At 34.3% G+C, this 19,106-nt stretch overlaps 1 protein-coding gene across 4 annotated transcripts in view; it reads left to right on the top strand.

The window, feature by feature from the left end:
• RYR3 (ryanodine receptor 3) overlaps positions 1-19,106 on the top strand; it is a 249,473-nt gene that overhangs the window by 119,227 nt on the left and 111,140 nt on the right. For all 4 annotated transcript variants that reach the window (XM_075503016.1, XM_075503012.1, XM_075503015.1 and 1 more), the window contains exons 29-38: positions 873-1,057; positions 1,790-1,826; positions 2,180-2,340; positions 2,910-3,075; positions 6,675-6,761; positions 7,139-7,365; positions 8,443-9,244; positions 9,775-9,975; positions 10,582-10,684; positions 14,575-14,712. In XM_075503016.1, the coding sequence (XP_075359131.1) occupies positions 873-1,057; positions 1,790-1,826; positions 2,180-2,340; positions 2,910-3,075; positions 6,675-6,761; positions 7,139-7,365; positions 8,443-9,244; positions 9,775-9,975; positions 10,582-10,684; positions 14,575-14,712 (2,107 nt within the window). The remainder of the gene's footprint in view (positions 1-872; positions 1,058-1,789; positions 1,827-2,179; positions 2,341-2,909; positions 3,076-6,674; positions 6,762-7,138; positions 7,366-8,442; positions 9,245-9,774; positions 9,976-10,581; positions 10,685-14,574; positions 14,713-19,106) is intronic.

Here is a 19,106-nt window from a genome sequence, read left to right as displayed (position 1 = left end):
AGGGACTGATTTAGTCCACTTAGCTAATCTGAGGGACATATAAGTGTACCTGTGGTGTTGCTGAGTGATATCTGTTTTATTCATTCTTATGATGCACTAGTGATAGGAATTCCACAACTCCTGAACTAATCTACACTAGAGCAGAATAATATATCCTATGTTTTTTATAAAATATTCCATATTAAATATTCCACAATGATACGTTTGAATTCCTGATAAGTTTTTTTTACTATAATTCCTAGGCCATTTACTTTAATTTAGGTGTTTAGCCAATTATTCCGTAATACCTGTGTTTGAACATTTCCTTCTTAAACAAAATACACTTCACTGAATTCCAACTAAATGATCTCAGCATTTTTTTTTTTCAGTTTATCAGGATCATTTCAACTGTATTCCTGTCTTTAAAAGTTTTTGAAATGTTCCTGTCACTGAGTTTAAAAGCATGCTCTCTTTTTCAGCACAAGGGAAAATAATATCAGGCTTAGACTTCATAATGATCATCTGAACGATTCTAATTGATATTTCTTCTCATTGTGGTAGAAAACTACTTATTCTTGTGAAGCAATTTTTCAATGACTTGTGCACTGAAAGTGAATTAATTTAATGAAATGTATATTTTTTTTCTTTTTAAAATGCTGTATGGAACAACTTGAAAATATTTACTGTAGTCAGGATATACTGAATCTGTTGCTTCCCTTGGTCTTCAGGCTAGATTCCCTGTCAGTGAAGAAAGTTGCATAGTTTTGAAACTAATTCATTTTGAAAAATTTAAGTTGACTCTGTCAGTTTTCTCGTCTTCTAGTTGCTTAATGAAAGTTTTCAGCATTTTTCTTGGAATAGTATTATTTGTAAATTATTTCTATTATTTTTAGATATGGAGATTTGATGGAACCATTGAGAATCCACCTCGGTTAAAAGTTACTCACAAAACATTTGGCACACAGAACAGCAATTCAGACATGATATATTGTCGTTTGAGTATGCCCATTGAGTTCCGCTCATCTTTCAACTTCAGCATGGGTGTGGAAAATGCCTCATCTGATGTTTTCCAAAAACGGTTAGGCTTGGTTTTAGTTATCCTATTTCATGCTCTCAATGTAAATGTAATATGTTCTATTATTCTTTATTATTGTACACTCAAGATTTTGTACTTGTTTTTGCACTAAGCACACGCTAGCATAGGATGCATGTTACTGAGATTTTTTTGTTCTTGATGGTTTTAATAAATTTATAACACAACTTTGCTGCAGAATGCTATATCCAGACAAGAAAGAACCGTTTCTGAAGAGGTACATCACAAGGTTTATAGTTATTCATTGCTAAGCAGCTGCCATCCTTTCAAAATCATTGGGATTTGCAAAGCTCTTCAGCCAGGCTAGAAAACCAGCTCAGAATCTTTTGCCCACTGGATTAATGCTCATCAACATTATTGTTCAATAGTTCATTGTTATTGGAAAAGTGACTAATCCATGCAAAGAAAAAAAAAGATTGTGAGACAGATTTTTTAAAGATACCAGGTACTACTGAGTTCAGCACCTTCCAGCATTGCCTTCATCTTTAGTTAATTGCTGTAAATCTGTCTCTTCCCCCCCTTCCCTGCAATCAATTATTTTGGGTGTGTATTTGTATCCTGTACAGTCTTTGCATACTTAATTTACTCATGCATACTCAGTACCCAGTAAACATGAGTTAGCTTGTAAGTACACTTAGTTTAATAATGAGTACTTTTTTTACTACTTTATCTTTTTTTTTTTTTCAAACTAATTTACTAATGTTCCTTTATCTTTAGAAAGCACAGCCAAGAAATTGTTGCTCCTTCTACTACGGTAAGTAAATACATTGAGATGCTTAGTTCTTACTTTTTGAAGTAGATTTAGTCGTGGTAGCATTGTCATTAGAAATTGATCTGTTGAAAGAAGCCTTTTTAATCATTTGCTATGTTATAACACTGTATATAAATAATAATGCCCAGAGTTGTATGACTTGAGGCATAAACCTCACTACCTTAAACCACTAGTCTGTTTTTTTAATTTATGAGCATTTTAAATGACTTATTAAGAGAATGTGAATTACTATTATTAAAGTTTGATATATAAGGGGGGTTTTAATCACTATTTGAGTATTCCTTGATAAAATAATTTAGATTTCTATTACTAATATGTTATTTTCCTCTTTTCAGTATTTTTATTCACTACGGATATTTGCTGGCCAAGACCCGTCCTCTGTCTGGGTTGGCTGGGTAACACCAGACTATCATTTTTACAGTGAGAATTTTGACCTAAATAAAAATTGTACAGTGACCGTTACTTTAGGTGATGAGAGAGGCAGAGTTCATGAAAGGTATGGATTTATTTATAACTTATTAAAGCTTGTATTCTAATACTGTCGTTCAAAAGTGAATTATTCACAAGCTTGATGATATTTTAAACGTTAATTTAAACTAATAAGAAAATTGATTATGGAGTAGGAATGTTCTCTGCTCATTTATATATGATATATGAATGTGTTTTACATAGACTTGTTAAAGTGAGTATGTTTTTCATTAATGTTCTGTTTGAAAGAATGTTTTTTTGATGCTTCTTTCTTTTAACATCCATATTTGGTCACTGTGGATGAACCTGTTATTTGTTTTAATGTATCTTACATAAGCACACAGAAGCATCTGAAATTGTTTCATAATTATAAAAAAGGAAAACAAATAAAGGTGCTCTTAGTCTGATCCCTTACCCATGACGCTTACATTATTAAAAAAAGGGGGGGTTGTTGATGAGAAAACAAAACTAATAGCAGCACAAGCACCTCTGAGGATCTCTAACTATTATTCCATTGAAAAGTACATCCTCACTGAATACTTAGTCAAGTTCAGTATGACCTGTGGTTTGTTTTCTTTGTTGTTGCTCTTCTTTCAGTGTGAAGCGCAGCAATTGCTATATGGTTTGGGGAGGAGATGTAATTGCTAATTCCCAGAGATCAGGTCGCAGTAATGTTGATTTAGAAATTGGATGCTTTGTTGACCTGGCTACTGGAATGTTGTCGTTCACAGCCAATGGAAAAGAGCTTGGCACTTGTTATCAGGTATTATCAGATTTTCAGGAAACTATCTAGTAAGCTGGTTGTTTTGATGCTATTATAAAATTGTTTTTTCTTGTTCAGAAATCTAACTGAACACTATTCGTATGACAATACCATGTTTTCCTATATTATTCTGTTTTATCCCTCTTTTTTTCTCTCTCTCTCTTTTGTAAGGCTCCATTTTTCCAACTTCTTACAGCTGTTTCAAATGTTGAGGAAGGAGTATTGGTAGATACGTTCAGAAAAAAATTTTTTACCTCTCAATTCTTGTGGTTCAGAATCTTGATTTATAACATTAATTATTGTTTAAAATACTTTATGTCAACTAAATTTGTTATACAATATAGGGAAAATAATTATTTAAATTACCATAAGGTCAAAATTAGACTTTAGATATAGTAATTTTTGGTATGGATTGAGAAAATAAATTTAGTTTAATATTACCAGGGCTTGCATCTTCTGCACATAGCTATGATTTGGAGATCTTGTGATTTAATAAGTTTCAAAACCCGAATTTCAAATATGTATTAATATGCAAAGTCAAAATAAATGGGGTGGGCCCTAAATGCTATTAATGTTTTCTAAACGTGGAGTCATTATGCTAATGGATCAGTAGTTGACAGAAATTTTCAGCACCAGATTGATGAGATTTGTTCTTAGTAAGAACAGTTGTCCATAGTAGAGCATTCACTGTGGAAGAGATTATCCAGTGTTAGGAACAATGCATTGCTTTCTTCTACGTCAACAAAAAACCCACAAGTCTGTAATACAGATAAAACTTAAATGTTATTCAACTAAATTTAATGGATCTTTGTATACTGACTCCATTGAAAATGAATGAGGCAGGGTTGCACACAGACTGTAAATGAGGGTGGGAGATGATCTAGCAGCTGTGATTTTGGTATATTTCGTAAGAGTGGTCAGAGACTTCAGTGCCATGCTGGGAGGATATTAAATGTGAACATCCTGGGAAAAGAAAACAGGAGATGAAAGTGCTTAAGCCCCATGCTTTGCAGGTTTTTTTTAGCTAGATACAAATCAATATGGCAGCTTCTGAACAAAACCATGAAAGTTTGGTGGGGTGGTTTGTTGTTTTTTGTTTGGTGGGTTTTTTTGGTCCCGGCCCCCCCCCCCCCCCCCCCCCCCCCGCCCAAGGAACAGCCTTTACCTGTTTTTCTAATTTTGCAAAGAAATCTAGGAAAATATAGATGTAGAAGATGTCTGTTACTGCTTTTAGTATAAAAAACACTTTCAGGTTTTTCCTCTTGTGACTTGCAATTAATGTAACCATGTTCTTTGTACTGAATTTAAAATAACCTCAGAAAATACAATTATTTCTCTTCTGTTTCTTCTCTTTTCCACGGAAAAAGACCTTGAGTTGCTTTTGGAAATGTTTTTCAATAAAGCTGTTAGCACCTGGTCTGTTGAAAAATGCAAACACCCAGCACTTCCTGTAAAGATACAATGGTATATTCTAACAGGAGTGTTAGTCTGAGGGTGAAATATTTCTCAACTTTTGCTTATTTTGAGTAATTTATGTCTTTCCTCTATTTTTGAAAGTAGTGAAAAGTCTTACGTAGTTTTCATTTTCATTTCTTGAATATTTTTACCATAAAATAAAATCTTTAAAATACTTTAGTAAATCTAATCTCCCACCCAAATTGCAGCAAATTACTGATATTTGTCTCTTCTAGAGGCTGCAGGATAATTATTCTAACCTTGTAATCATTTGTACTTTTCAGTTTTCTTAACAGAAGGAGAGGGACAATATTTGTATGCTGTTTTCATTCTAAAAGGCCCACAGGTCAACATATTGAGGAGAATAAATGAATTTTGCTGTAGTTCTTGATCTAACTATTGAATGCCATAGTGATATTCAGAAAAAAACCCACTGTCTATAATAGGAAAGTAAATGAAAGATAGTGTATACATATATATTTGAGATTTTGTCATTAATTGTCACGCCAATGTTAATGTGTTCGTAGCAGAAAGGACATCTTAAATATTGGTTTACAAGAAGTTTTATTTTATTCTGAGTTAGTAATGGTTTTCTGACCTTCAAACAAGATTAGAAATTACAAATTCAATTATCATTACTAGGAAATATCTATCTTTGGTCAAAGGCTGAAAGTTATATTGTCTCAGTCATTTACTTTCAGGCTTTAACGAAAAAAGTAGTGTCTTTCAGTCCAGGTTACCTTTTGCTTTCTGCATTTGGGTTTGTGGTTTTTTTCCTTATCAAAAAGATTAGAATGTACATACCTGGCCCTACTTTATTTTGTCTATCCCAATAGTCATAGCTCTGAAAAAACTTTATTCTGCATACTGAGTTTTCAGTATATGGTATTATTTTATATGTTCTTTCAGTTATATTGTGTTTTGGAGCTGTTTTTTCATCTAAAAGAATATGGGTTTTTTATTTCTTTTTTGTGACTCTCTTTCAGTTTATTGTTTTGTAATTTTTGATAGTTTGCTATCCTCAAAGTTAGGAGTTGCACTCCTTCACAGCACAAATATTGTCGTAGTACTTAGTATGTGTAATGTATATGCATAGTACACAAAATACACAATGATGTGATTAAAATATTTAATGGAACTCCTGAAACCTTGAATTGATTGTATAGAGTATACCTTTTTTCGGCCACCCTGGAGCACTGAAATATATTTAATAATTTTTAATAATTTGCTATTCTATAGGTATCTTTTAAATTCTTTTTTTCATGGCAGTAGGGGTGGATGATCTTGTAGAGAATTCTTCAGAATAAACTGGTATTACTAGTCTGACGTGTACTTTGAGTCCAGCTATAACGGGGAAAATAAGGATAATGTAGCTGTCAAAAAAAATCCCAAACCCAACCAGACACTTTAAAATTGCAGCACTGTGATTCAGTGTGATTCACTGTGATTTTATAAGACTGGAGACAAGTGCTAAGCCTGGAAATAAAGACATCTTTGAGATCTTTAAAAAAATTACATACTTCTACTTTTGGAGTATAGAACAGAAATTCACTAATCTTAATAGGAAATAAAGATTTGCACTATCCTGATCAAATGATGCGCTCTCACCCTCTTCTTATCCCCCTCTGGTTCCCTCTCTCTTAAAAATTTGGTTTTGAGCTTTTTTAGTAGTGAATTATTTTGTCCAGCATAAAAGAACTCTAAAAGATGTGTGGTAGTCTAAAAAGCTGTATTCTACCCTCAGTCTCTGTTGGGGGTGCTTTTCCTGGAGCAAGAGCCAAAGTATGTAGCTGTAAAGTGCCTGGATTTTTAAGGAGCTGCTCTAGAATGAGGTGTTGGATTTGGATATGTTTGAGAAGAATCAACACGTAGTGTTACTGAAGTTCTTGTTACAGGTGTTGAGAGCACATAAGGCAGCAGACACACCTGCCTGAAATTTAGGTAGGCCTATAAAGATAACTCAGCAAATGCTTTACTATATTAGAAGTAAACTACAGGTACTATTCAACACTTTAATACAGTGTCTGCAGTTATTTGATAATGAAATGTAAGCTATATAGTGTTTATTTTATATAATATTCTGGGAGGAGGTTCTTGTTGCTTTTTAAATTTTTAAAAATTTTTTAATCTCATTTCTCTTCTAGGTTGAACCAAACACAAAGCTTTTTCCAGCAACTTTTGTACAGCCTACGAGCACTAACTTGGTTCAGTTTGAACTTGGTAAATTGAAGGTACAAAATATTTTCTATAAAGGTGCTCTTTTCAGTCTGTTTATTTCCATGGAAATTCCTGCTCAGTCGAATTTGTTTAGGAAGATTGAATCAATGGCGTGACTTTTTATTTGACTTCTACATTTACTTCTGTAAATGTAATTATTATATGAAGTTAATTGTTCAACAAATCTAAACTGCATTTGTCAAAATAAACTAAAGTTATCTGGGGAGAACACCCTTAATGTTGGGAGATTTTAATGGATTTTGTTTATTGCAATAACTTATATATTTCTGTGAGTTCTTTGCTATTAATAAATTATACTTCCTTTTGGTATTACAGGCTTATTCAAAATTAGATATTACAAAAATAATTTTAATACACTTATTTGTTTCAGAATACTATGCCTTTATCAGCCGCAATTTTTAAAAGTGAAGAAAGAAATCCTGTTCCTCAGTGTCCCCCTCGCCTTGATGTGCAAACAATTACACCTGTTTTATGGAGCAGGATGCCAAACAGCTTTCTAAAAGTAGAAACTGAGCGTGTCAGTGAACGTCATGGCTGGGTTGTGCAGTGTTTGGAACCTCTGCAGATGATGGCACTTCATATTCCAGAAGAAAACAGGTACATTTGGAAGGAACTACAGTGACTCAATGTCGACAAAATGTATTGACAGCTGATATCTGGGTAGTGGTTAAACCTGCCTTGGTTTATTTACACTATATTTACACAATATTTACACTAGAATTGTTTAGAATTCTGATCTTATCTGCTATAATGTCATATTCGTGAAATTTAAGTAGATACAAGAGGCTGAATAATTTTAATGCCGTGTGATGACATTTGCATATATAAGAGAAAACACAACTATTTGATTTTATTTAAATTATAAAATAATATCTCTTAAATGTCTAGGTCTTTAAACAGGGATTTTCTCAGCTTGAAAAAAACAAATATAGAGAACATGCAAGTACTCTTTTGCTGATTTTTTTGTGTGATAAAAACTTGTAATCTGTTCCACTTTCATCTGCTCTGAATTTACATGAATTAAGTTTTTATGTTCTTACTGACAAGATCCTGGCTTTCTTAGATTTTCATTAGTTTTTATCTTCAGAGTGAGGATAATAAAGATGTATCCAAATATCAAATATCATAACCAGTGACAAATCAAACTATAAGCAAAAGCATAGCAGAAAGATAATTTAACTGCTGTACTTTTATCAGTTATTTTGCACCTTCTTTTAGTAATTCAATAACCAATTTTATTTGTCTTTAATAAAACTGAATTCAAGAAAAGATTTAAAAATACTGCATTTTGTGGAAAAAATGAAACAGTAATCCTCAATAAACTAGAAAGGCACTGTTTAGTGACAGTATTACCGCAGAGTTTCAGCATTCCAAATAAATTTATTTTAAAAACAAGATCTAATTTACCATAGCTTCCAAAGAAGCTTCTCTATCTTACGTTTTTCCTTTTTTATTTTTTTTCCTATGGAGTACTAATTGTAAATAATCTCATCAAATTATTACCACCATTTACTGTGGTTTAAGGATGGACATGTTAAGATTAGTCAGTATCAACCTTAATATTAATAGTTTAAAGTGGAAAGGACCAAAATGTGCAGAGATTATAAAACTTTTTTATTACAAAATTATTATTCATGAAATTGATTGGTGTTCTGTTTCTTTATTTTACAACAGATGCGTTGATATTTTGGAACTCTGTGAACAAGAAGATTTGATGAAGTTTCACTATCACACTTTAAAACTCTATAGCTCAGTTAGTGCTCTAGGTAACACTAGAGTTGCTTATGCACTTTGTAGCCATGTGGATGTATCTCAGCTATTTTATACAATAGATAATCAATACTTACCTGGACTCCTACGTTCTGGATTCTATGACTTGCTCATTAGTATTCATTTGGAGCATGCCAAGCAAGCCAAGCTTATGATGAACAATGAATTTATCATTCCAGTTACAGATGAAACTCGAACTATTAAACTATATCCTGATGAAACAAAGAAGCATGGTTTACCTGGAGTAGGACTTAGCACTTGTCTGAAACCAGGCTTTAATTTTTCTACTCCATGCTTTATTGTGACCAGTGAAGAACGTCAGACATCCAGCCCAGAGATACCCCTTGATACACTTAAATCCAAGGCCATAAGTATGCTAACAGAGGCAGTACAGTGTAGTGGTACTCATATACGAGACCCTGTTGGAGGACAGGTTGCATTCCAGTTCGTTCCTGTTCTTAAACTGATAGCAACATTGCTCATAATGGGAGTTTTTGATGATGATGATGTGAAGCAGGTGTTACTCCTCATTGATCCCAATGTGTTTGGAGATCACAAGGAAGAAACAGAAGAGAGGACAGAGAAGGAAGAAGTTACACAAGTTGAAGAAAAAGCTGTAGAAGCTGGGGAGAAAGCAATAAAAGAAACGAAAGCTCCTGCAAAGGGCTTATTACAGACAAGATTACCAGAATCTGTTAAGCTTCAGGTGATCATTTAATATAAATGTATTACATATCTTCTACTATTGATGAAAGAAGGGTAGTGCTTTTTGTCTGTTCTCTGGTTTGTAAATTTGAAATCCTGAAGATCTTTATTCCACTTTGCCTTATAACTTCACATTAATAACCAAATTTGATGATGACACAATTCTTTCTATATGTATCTACACTCAAAATAGATATGCAAATACTTACTTATTTCATAGGTGTATTTTAAAAGAGGGAGGGTTGGACCAGGTGATCTTTAAAGGACCCTTCCAACCCAAACTATTCTATGATTCCATGATTTCTACATGTTTTGAGTGCATGGAGTGAAAGACAGTGAATGCAATATAGTGTTATTGATCAGATAATAAAACTGTATAAATTTGTCACTTTTACAGTGTTAAAAGAAAAATATGGGAAAAAAGTCTCTTCTCATTTTTACAGTCTGTTGCAGTGTATAGTATCTACTGCAGTTCTTCCCTAATTAGAGTTTGTTAAACTGTTGAACTGAAGTATGTTTTTTCTATCCTAGATGTGTCATTTACTCAATTACTTCTGTGACTGTGAGCTACAACATAGAGTGGAAGCAATTGTATCATTTGCAGATCGTTATGTATCAAAATTGCAATATAATCAGAAATACAGGTACAATGAACTCATGCAAGCCTTGAACATGTCTGCTGCTTTGACTGCCAAGAAGACTAAAGAATTTCGGTCTCCTCCTCAAGAACAGGTAATATTAAACAAATGGTTGAATCTAAACATAAAAAAAATTCTTTGTGATCATAAAATAGAGTTCTGACTGCTAAACTACCATTGGAACTGCTAGAGAACCAAAACTGAATTTGAAATAATATTTATTAAGATGCCACAAAATACTGAATGTCAGAATGCTTATACATGTACTCCAGTATTCAAGCTCTAAACCAAAGTTGACTTAGGATTTCTCAGCAGTATAGAAAAATTGAACATTGCTGCCCAATGCTGAGGAGCTGAGATTCATCCAGTTCTGCAAGATGATGATAATTTGATAACATTAGTTGCTAAAAGTTAGCATGAAATTAGTGTTGTGCTGACATCTGTATGTTGGAAATAGTCTTTTCTACCTCAGGAAATACCTTTATTATTCAGTGTAACTGTATTTTGATGTTAATCATAATTAAAGCTTACAGAGTACCATTGCTTTAGTATTTCCTTTAAGCTGTATTAGAAATCTATGGGGTTTGTTAATTTGATTATAAATTTGATTATAAACAGGTAAAGGATGGCTATAGAGAATATATGGCTATTAGAATATGTCTTAGGTGATCTCAGTGTTTTAACTATGTTTTAATTAAAGATTAATATGTTGCTGAATTTTGAACTGGGAGAGGATTGTCCCTGTCCAGAGGAGATTCGGGATGAGTTGTATGAATTTCATGATGATCTTCTAATTCACTGTGGTGAGTGGCAAGGTTTTGTTATGTTTTTTGTTTGTCTTTTTGACGCTTTACATGAAGAAAGAGCAGATCAGTTAAAAAAAAAAAATACTAGTATGAGGGTTTTTTGTTAGATGTATTACTGTCTACATGGTGTTCCTGACAGACTTTGGTGCGTATTACAAAAATATGGAAACCTGTGCATGGCTTTAAGTTTCATTGTTAGATATCTATTAAATATTATCTGGTATTATTCTGTTTAGGTACCAATTTTAGACTTAACTAGAAAAAATAAAAATAATCCAAACAAGAAGGTTGGATTACCTTAAAAGATTTGTATAGGCATGTGTATGTGTACAAGCAGGTAAAAGGTATTGAAAGAACATTATTGCTGTGAAGTTGAGCAGTAGAAAATTTAATAAAAAACACTAGATGAGGGGTGCTGCTGCTGCTTTAGCTTAGTTTCCTGGTGTATACATAACTGTGATGGTCAATTATTATAAAACACTGTTGCACTGCAGATTACAGCTTGAGTTGCCCCAGTCATTGAATTTGAATTTCCTTAGGGTATCCTCAAGGGTGAGCTATATCAGATACCCTGTGCAATTTATGTGGGTTAAGGAATCACATTTTATATGTGATGCCAAAAATCTTTTGTTGGTCTAGTGAGATTTTAGTGTAATCAAGACAATCATGGAATTATTAGTCCATTTACAATGATACGGACATTTATAGTCTGAGTCATCCAGTTATTACTGCTCATTCCCAGTAATTATGCAGTTAAAACTGATATACACAAGCTTTTTCATATCTACGTACTTGGTAGATATATTGGTAGTCACAGTGTATTTCTTGGTCCTATGGTTGATGGCATCCATCTTGTTCAAGGAGAAGGGGACAGGGTCATTACAGCGAATTGACAGCATCTCAAGTTCTTCCCCAGGAAGAGCACAGTAATCTTAATAGTTTCTTCCTCCTCCTCTTCCTCCTTCTGTTTGCTTGAGGTCACTTTTAAATGTTTACTAATACAGTCTGCTAGTTCTTTCTTCACTGGTTATCCCTAAAACCAGTTTTACCCAGTTCATGGAATTGCATTCTTCTAGTGACCTGTAATTAACAGTTTGTGATTTCTGTTTGTAGCCATGGTGCCTCCCATATTTCTATTGTTAAGGCTTCTGCTATGATCTTGTGCTGCTATTTCTGAGTACCCTATTAGAATCTCCAGCAACCATCAAGCTGTGATTTTGTGATAAGCCAATTACCATTTTTGAACTACCTCAGCCTTAGCCTCAGCCAAAGATGAGTAGGTTAGTGGGTACCTAGGTTGTGTTTCATCAGCTTATTTCTGAGGATATTGTATAAGACAGTATTAGAAGTCCTTAAAATCAAGATTTGTATCTGTAAGGTTAGCTATATTATAGGTGGAAATTTAGTTGGTTTAACATAATTTGGTTTTGACAATCCTGTGTTGATTGTTATTCATCCTTGCTTCTAAGTGCTTACCAAAAACTGTTTCTTTTATTCCAGCATTTTTCTTCCAAGCGTTAAAGTGAATAGTTAATATCCTCATAGCTACTCCTCTTTCTCCCCATTTTTATTAAGATAGGTACTGTCATCTCCATTGTTCAGTCACTTAGCACTTGATCTGTCCTCTGGTTTTCAAAGATAATGCCTATTTGGCATCAGAGAGTTCTCTGAGACTCCAGGACATGGAAGACCCCCGACTTACCTGGAAATGTCTTAACTCTGCAATATATTTCTTTTACTTTGAAATCTTGTTGCTGGTATTATTATTGAGTTAGCTTAGCTCCTGATCACTCTTCACCTTTTCATGAGGTGAAACCCTACTGATTGTGGGTTTTTTTCTTTTTAGGGGTGTACTTTTGTTATTGTTTACTACATTATAAATGTGTATGTTGAATAAGAGAGAGAATTGAAGATAGAGAAAGCACAGTCTCGTGATTAAAATAGTTTAATCATCCTCTGGATTCTAAACAAAACCATAGTCATTGCTTTGTGCAGGTTTATCATAGGTGGTTGCTGCAGATAAATGCTTCTCGTTATCTGTGTCCTGACTTAGTCCTGAAAATCAGTACTAAGCAATCACAGCTGCAGATAAAATGAATAGGAGTTGTGCTTGGAATATTTAATCGGCTTTTTAATACTAAATATACACTTTGCGGTCTAAGTGGAAAAATATGTATGCAATCAAGTAATTAAAGGCTGCTTCATAATGAATATACGCAAATAGTCTGAATTAAAGTTACTCAGGCAGTCTTAATCCTAGCATGTCCTAACTGTGAGTGGTTCATTTTGCCAGCAAAATAATAGTCCTCTATCATAATTTTTGTGTGTAATTTCTTGGTTATAAACAAAACAAACAATTTTACAACAGATTTTATTGCATATTATCAAATTGACACTTATCTGGGTTGGAACCATCTGTTCCAGTGCACAGACCTCTGCCACTTCAATTAAGTGATTAGCCAGCAGCAACATGAGATGGTCAGCTGCTGAATGGATTGCAATTCTAAGAGGATGCAGAATGAATAATGAATAATATAGAGCAGTGAATGAGACCCTGTCTGGAGCAGTCACAGACCCCGTTTCCTCCAGTCCAACACTGTCTTAACTCGTCATCCCAGTGCATTTCTTCTTGTCTGTCCATTTCAGCTTCTCAAGAGTTTTTCTCCCAGTGTCTCTCTCTTGCTTCCAGGGCCTAGCTTTTTTTCCAATGCCAGACAGTTTCTTGCTTTCTTTAACATCTTTGTCTGCTTCCTTTTTCCTCTCCTTATTGGCTACATTTCCTGTTCTTACTTTTTCCAGGCTCTGACTGTAGCCTTCCTTCATTCTTAGCTTTTCATTTTGCCCAACCAGTCTCACTTTTCCCATTCCTTAAATTCCGTATGTAGTCTCCAATTTCAATTTCTAGTTCTCTCATTCTCTCCCACTGCCTTTGCATTTTTTTATTCCTAGTCACTTAGTCACTCCTAGTCATAACTTTAACTCCTTCCCCTTGGTAGCTGCCAGTGGCAAAGTTTCTCCAACTTGATACCGCATTTCAGTTCTTTTTTCCTTTCTTAGCTCCTTTTTTAATACCAGTTTTAGCCTCTGCAGTTTATTCTTTTCCCTCTGCTCCAGCTTGTACCTCTAGTATTCTGTCTGGAAATCTTTTCTCAATTTCACTTTGACCAGCAGCCAAACAGCAAAAGCTTACATTTCAGCTCGGCACAATTAGCTCTGGTCTGAAGGGAACCTGCTTAGCTCTTCTGTGCTTCTGCACATAACACATGTGGTATCTGATCATCACTAAGAGATGTGAAAGATTTGAAAATGCTTTGAATGGTTGTGAAGCAATGTAGTGAACTGAACTGTATTAAACGGCCTTGTAAAATGACATCCCATCTCATCGTATACATTTTCATGAAAAACATGTATCACTGATATAATCTCTGAACATCTGCCTTCTTACAGTTTTAAATTCAGTTAATGTTTGTTTATGACTGCAAAGTATCTCGACTGAAAAATTGTACTATATTGTGAGATACAGCCATACGTTTCTTTCTTTAGCTTACGTTCTGCAATATGAAACAAAAGATCACATATTTAATCAAATATGACTCTGAGTCAAAATTAATTGCCATAGTAGAATCTTCAAAAAATACCACCTCTTTGGTCATAATACTGAAAAAATAATACTATAAATCTGGATATAAGAAGTATGTGTGCTGAAATAAACATAATTTGAGGGATGCTACTGTAGCTAACACGTTAAAGCTTATTACATTTTTTTCCTGTATGAAATTTGCTGGTTAAAAAAATTTCCTGTAGATATTTTGGTATTTTTTAAATATTGAAGGAGTTAATCTTCAAAGATTAAGTTTTGTTTCTAACCAGTTTCATTATCTGCTAAGGTATTCCACTAGAAGAGGAGGAAGAGGAAGAGGAAGATTCCTCCTTGACTGGCAAACTCCGTTCATTACTGTACAAAATCAAAGGTCCACCAAAAGCAGAAAAAGTAGAACCTAAGGAGGAAGAAGAGAAATCTCCTAGTAAGTTTTCTTTCCACATAAATACTTCCGTGATGCAAGTGTTAAAAGGTGTATGCAGTCAACAAGAGTGTATTTTTTTAATAAAACTTTATAGCAGACTGAAGAAGGAGACTGCCTGTTTAAGTTCCTTCTGCCTCTTGGAACAATTATCCTACATACTGAACATCTTAGATGCATTGTTAAACAAGAAGTTAAAAGATAACTTTTTCATTGTTAAACAGGAAGTTGGATCCAGGTCATTGACTCAGGGGTTGAAAATTTGCATATTCTTTACAAAGAAATGTAAAAAGTTAATTATGGCACAATAATCTAGACTTCATTTATATGATTTTTTTTTAAATGCAGAAACTTTCTTCTTTAGGCTTAACTACATTTAATTTTTCTTTGCTGCATGAGAAGCTGTAAGCATCTCAGTACCAAGATATATGTGACAAAATGGTTTTTACAGTTCTTGTTTTTTGTATAAAGGGATGGCTTTCACTTATTTCACTTGATGATGGTGAATACATACATTCGTTAAAAACTGATAACTTGGTTCTGATTTATCTCAAGCATCACATACATGCACATATATGTATCCATACCAAATCCTTTCTGACCATATCCTTTCTGAATTTAAAGAAATATTGAATCTATTTGACTAATTAAACAGAAGGAACATCTTTATTTTCACAAGTACAAATATTCATAAATGCTTGAGTTAACAGAATTTTCCAGCATTTAGTATTGCTATTTTTTATTCTGCTCTTTGCTTCTATAGACCTTTAACATGTGTCTCTAAAATGAGAGGGCAGAGAAAAACACTGTGTAGATATTATCAATTTCCCTGAAAACTTTTCTCTATAGTTTATAAATCTCATTGCCCTTTACAGTGAGCTTTCATGTTGCTTAAATACACATGAGAAGAATAGACACCATTTAGCAGAAATTTTTTTAATGTTCCTTTCTGCAGCAGAATATTATAGAGGAGGAGGACTGGGATATACCTGTGTGTTTGCTGAGTAATATTAAGCTATTAACTTTTCTTTAAAATGGAAATATTTAACTCAAAAAACTTGAAAAGTCTGTGTATATGTTTTGAAACTAATGAGATGAGAGACAATTTAATCCATAAACCTAGGAACAATATATATGGGAGAATGTGTATTACATCACTGAAAACAGTCGTTCCACCTAGCACAACTGAATAAGCACAACAGTGAACTGACAGTAATTGTTTAAAAAATACAATAATTTATTTAAAGTTAATTAGTTTAATGGTGTTTAAGAGTAAGCCAATAGATAGTCTTTATTCCTCTGTTTTCAGATCTGTAATATCCTGTGGCAGTGATTCATAGAACCACAGAATGGCTGAAGCTGGATGGGACCTCTGGAGGTCATGTGGTCCAACCCCCCTGCTCAAGCAGGGCCATCTAGAACAGGTTGCTCAGGACCATGTCCAGATGGCTTTTGAATATCTCCAAGGATGGAGACTCCACAACCTCCTTGGTCAATGTGTGCCAGTGCTCAGTCACCTTCACAGTAAAAGTGTTTCTGTTTTTCCAGATGGACCCTCCTGTGTTTCAGTGTGTGCCCATTGCCTCTTGTCCTGTCACTGGGCTCTGAAAAGAGCCTGCCTCTCTTTTCTTTACACCCTCCCTTCAGGTATTTATATACATTGATGAGATCGCCCCTGAGCCTTCTCTTCTCTAGGCCAAACAGTCCAAACTCTCTCTTGGTTGATGCTGAGCAGATAGGTTGATAAGCTTTCTTCTTAAAAAGGCCTGACACTACATGTTGCAAGGCACTGTGGAGGTTGGTTGCACTTGATTCATATGATGTATGTTAATCAACTGATATCATATGTATCTATTTTGTACATTGTATTAAGAGAAAGCTGGGCAAAGCTTGACAGATGTTAATCAATGAAAGTTTTTACTCTTGAATTAAAGTTAGTTCTTATAAGAAACATAAATGTAGTTGAATCAAGGTTATTCTACACTCACAGGAATGATGGATAAACTTAGCACTGTATTTCATAGTTTTTTGAATACAAGAAGATGGAAAGTTTGTCTTTTCTGTAGAAGAGTAAATTAAAATGACATTTGTTGTTATTTATACACAAATGCCATATGCTTGCCATATTTCATATCTGTCTTGTTATTACTTTATCATGCCTAATGGCATAAAACAAGCAGAAAAGGAGACTAAGAATTTGTTTCAGCAAGTTTTCTTCATATTCCTACAACCACATTCAGAAGCATTATCCAGCAAGTATTTGAACACTTACAGGGTATAATACGTTTTGTTATATACCTTTTATACAGAGGAAATAAAAGATTTTTTTTTTTTTAACTGCATTCAATCAATTTTAACTTGTAAATGTTGCCAGAGCTTATAATAAGCTCTATACTGTATGTGAACCATTTTGGTTCTCAGAAATGCTGGATTTTCGGAGAAAGCAAGCATGTTCGTAACCACAGAGGGCTGTCATATATAGCAGCTGGTCATTTCTTTATAATGCTTTGAAGAGTATTACGTTGTTGGTTAACCAATTTAAGAAATAATGTATGTGCATTAAGTGATTGATAACTGCTTGCAGTCATTTTAATAATGGAAAGCTGAAAATAGACTGTTGCATGTATTACTTGTGTCTCAAAGATACACTACTTTTAATTAAAGGAAGCACTGAAATAAAAAATGTTACAGATACCTTCCTGTAATGTTTGTTACAGAGGTTAGTGGTTAGTTCAACCTCTTTGCTACTTGAGAGCAAAACAGAGCTTGTTTGTAAACGGAAGACAGGAAAGTCCTATATCCTGAAGTTATCTCAAGTTCTGTCTGCTTCAGTTGAGTAGCAATGTGTCATTATTATTTCATCTCTGCAATATTTCATGTTGCATTTTGAAGGTATATTGTTCTTTTGGCTCTACTTCCTCTAATAAATTATTTATTGTACCTGATTGTTACTGGCAGGGAAGGACTAGTAGCAAAACAAAGTGTTCATATTCCTTCCTAATACTACCTCTTCTTAGGGTACATAGACACACAAACATACATACACGCACATAAACACCCCAAAACACTTGAAATCACAGACTTTTTATTCTGAGTAGTATTCCTGTACGTGTACATTCTCATGCCCTATTCCCTAACACAGGAGGAGTGTTCATGGTCTAAATAGGCGAGATGGGTTCTGTGCTTGCCATTCCTCTACCATCTGCATGAGCATTTTGTTGCCTCTCTGAGCAACTCACCTGGCTTTCACTGCCATGTATTACCCCCAGTGAGGTTGATGTGTAGTGTGAATCTCAGAAATTTTGTCTTTGCTGTCATATGTTTATGAGTTTTCAGTCCTTAGTAGTGACTATGGATGGTGAGGAATAAGTAAGGCAAAAAGCCAAATTCCTCCAGGTCTTTCTTTAGAACATAAATTTTTGCTGAGATTTCTCATTGCCTTTGCAAATCAAGATTGGGTTTTGTCAGCTCTAAGTTTCTATAACACCACCCAAATATCGTGCAGAATTGTGCAAGTGACTTGAGGTTAGTCTTCCAACCAGGAATGACAGTAAGTGCTCCTCTTCTGTTTCCAATTTGCTTGGTTTGGCAGTAGATCCTTGTACAGACCCAGAACAGTTAATTTCATTTCAGACTTAATCATTTCATCAAGAGTTGTGTGAGATTAGACAGCAATGCTATTTTATAACTCGGGACACCTCTTACATGATCTGTTTGTTCTGTAAAGCACCAGAGAGGGTTTATCCTGCCCTGAAAGCGTATTTTGGTCTGTGAAGTTTGATACTAGGTTGTAAATACTTTAAATCTTATAATAATCTCATGTGCTGCATGAAAATGGGTTTTATTCTCCAGATGTTAGCATCTGCTTTCTCTTTAATGGTAGTAGGACCTACTCAATATCTGGGAAGTATCATCTCTTCTTCAGGCTTCATGCAGATTCTGTTGTCATGAATCAGGAAGCATTCACTCCTGAAGCCTCAGGGCACATGGTGTTTGGTCCTTGTAACAGAGCCATTTACATATTTCATATACTGGAGCTTTGAGTCGCAAGAAATACCGGTTGGACAAGTGATTCACACATGGTGGTGTGCATGGCGTGTACCTATTGCCAAAGCTAAAAGTCTCTGGCCTTGAGTGTCTGTTCGTACATGTTCAGGGTGTGAATATTCATAGGAAGGAACTATTTTCTACAAAGAAATCTTCCTTTCCCCTAAGCATGCATTCATATCTCCTCGCAATGGACTTTTATCTTAGGAGAGGAATGCCAGCAATTTAAACTAGTGTTAATGATGAATTAGTAAAATGTGTTTTTAAAAACAAGCTAGAAGTCGGAGAATAAACACACTGAGGCAATAAATTAGTGCTAATTATGATGATAGGACTTTTGTAACTGTCAA

The sequence above is a fragment of the Mycteria americana genome, chromosome 5, assembly GCF_035582795.1.
Source record: "Mycteria americana isolate JAX WOST 10 ecotype Jacksonville Zoo and Gardens chromosome 5, USCA_MyAme_1.0, whole genome shotgun sequence".
NCBI lineage: Eukaryota > Metazoa > Chordata > Aves > Ciconiiformes > Ciconiidae > Mycteria > Mycteria americana.
Note: the sequence above shows the minus strand (reverse complement) of the source record. Positions and strands in the feature narration are given on the sequence as shown.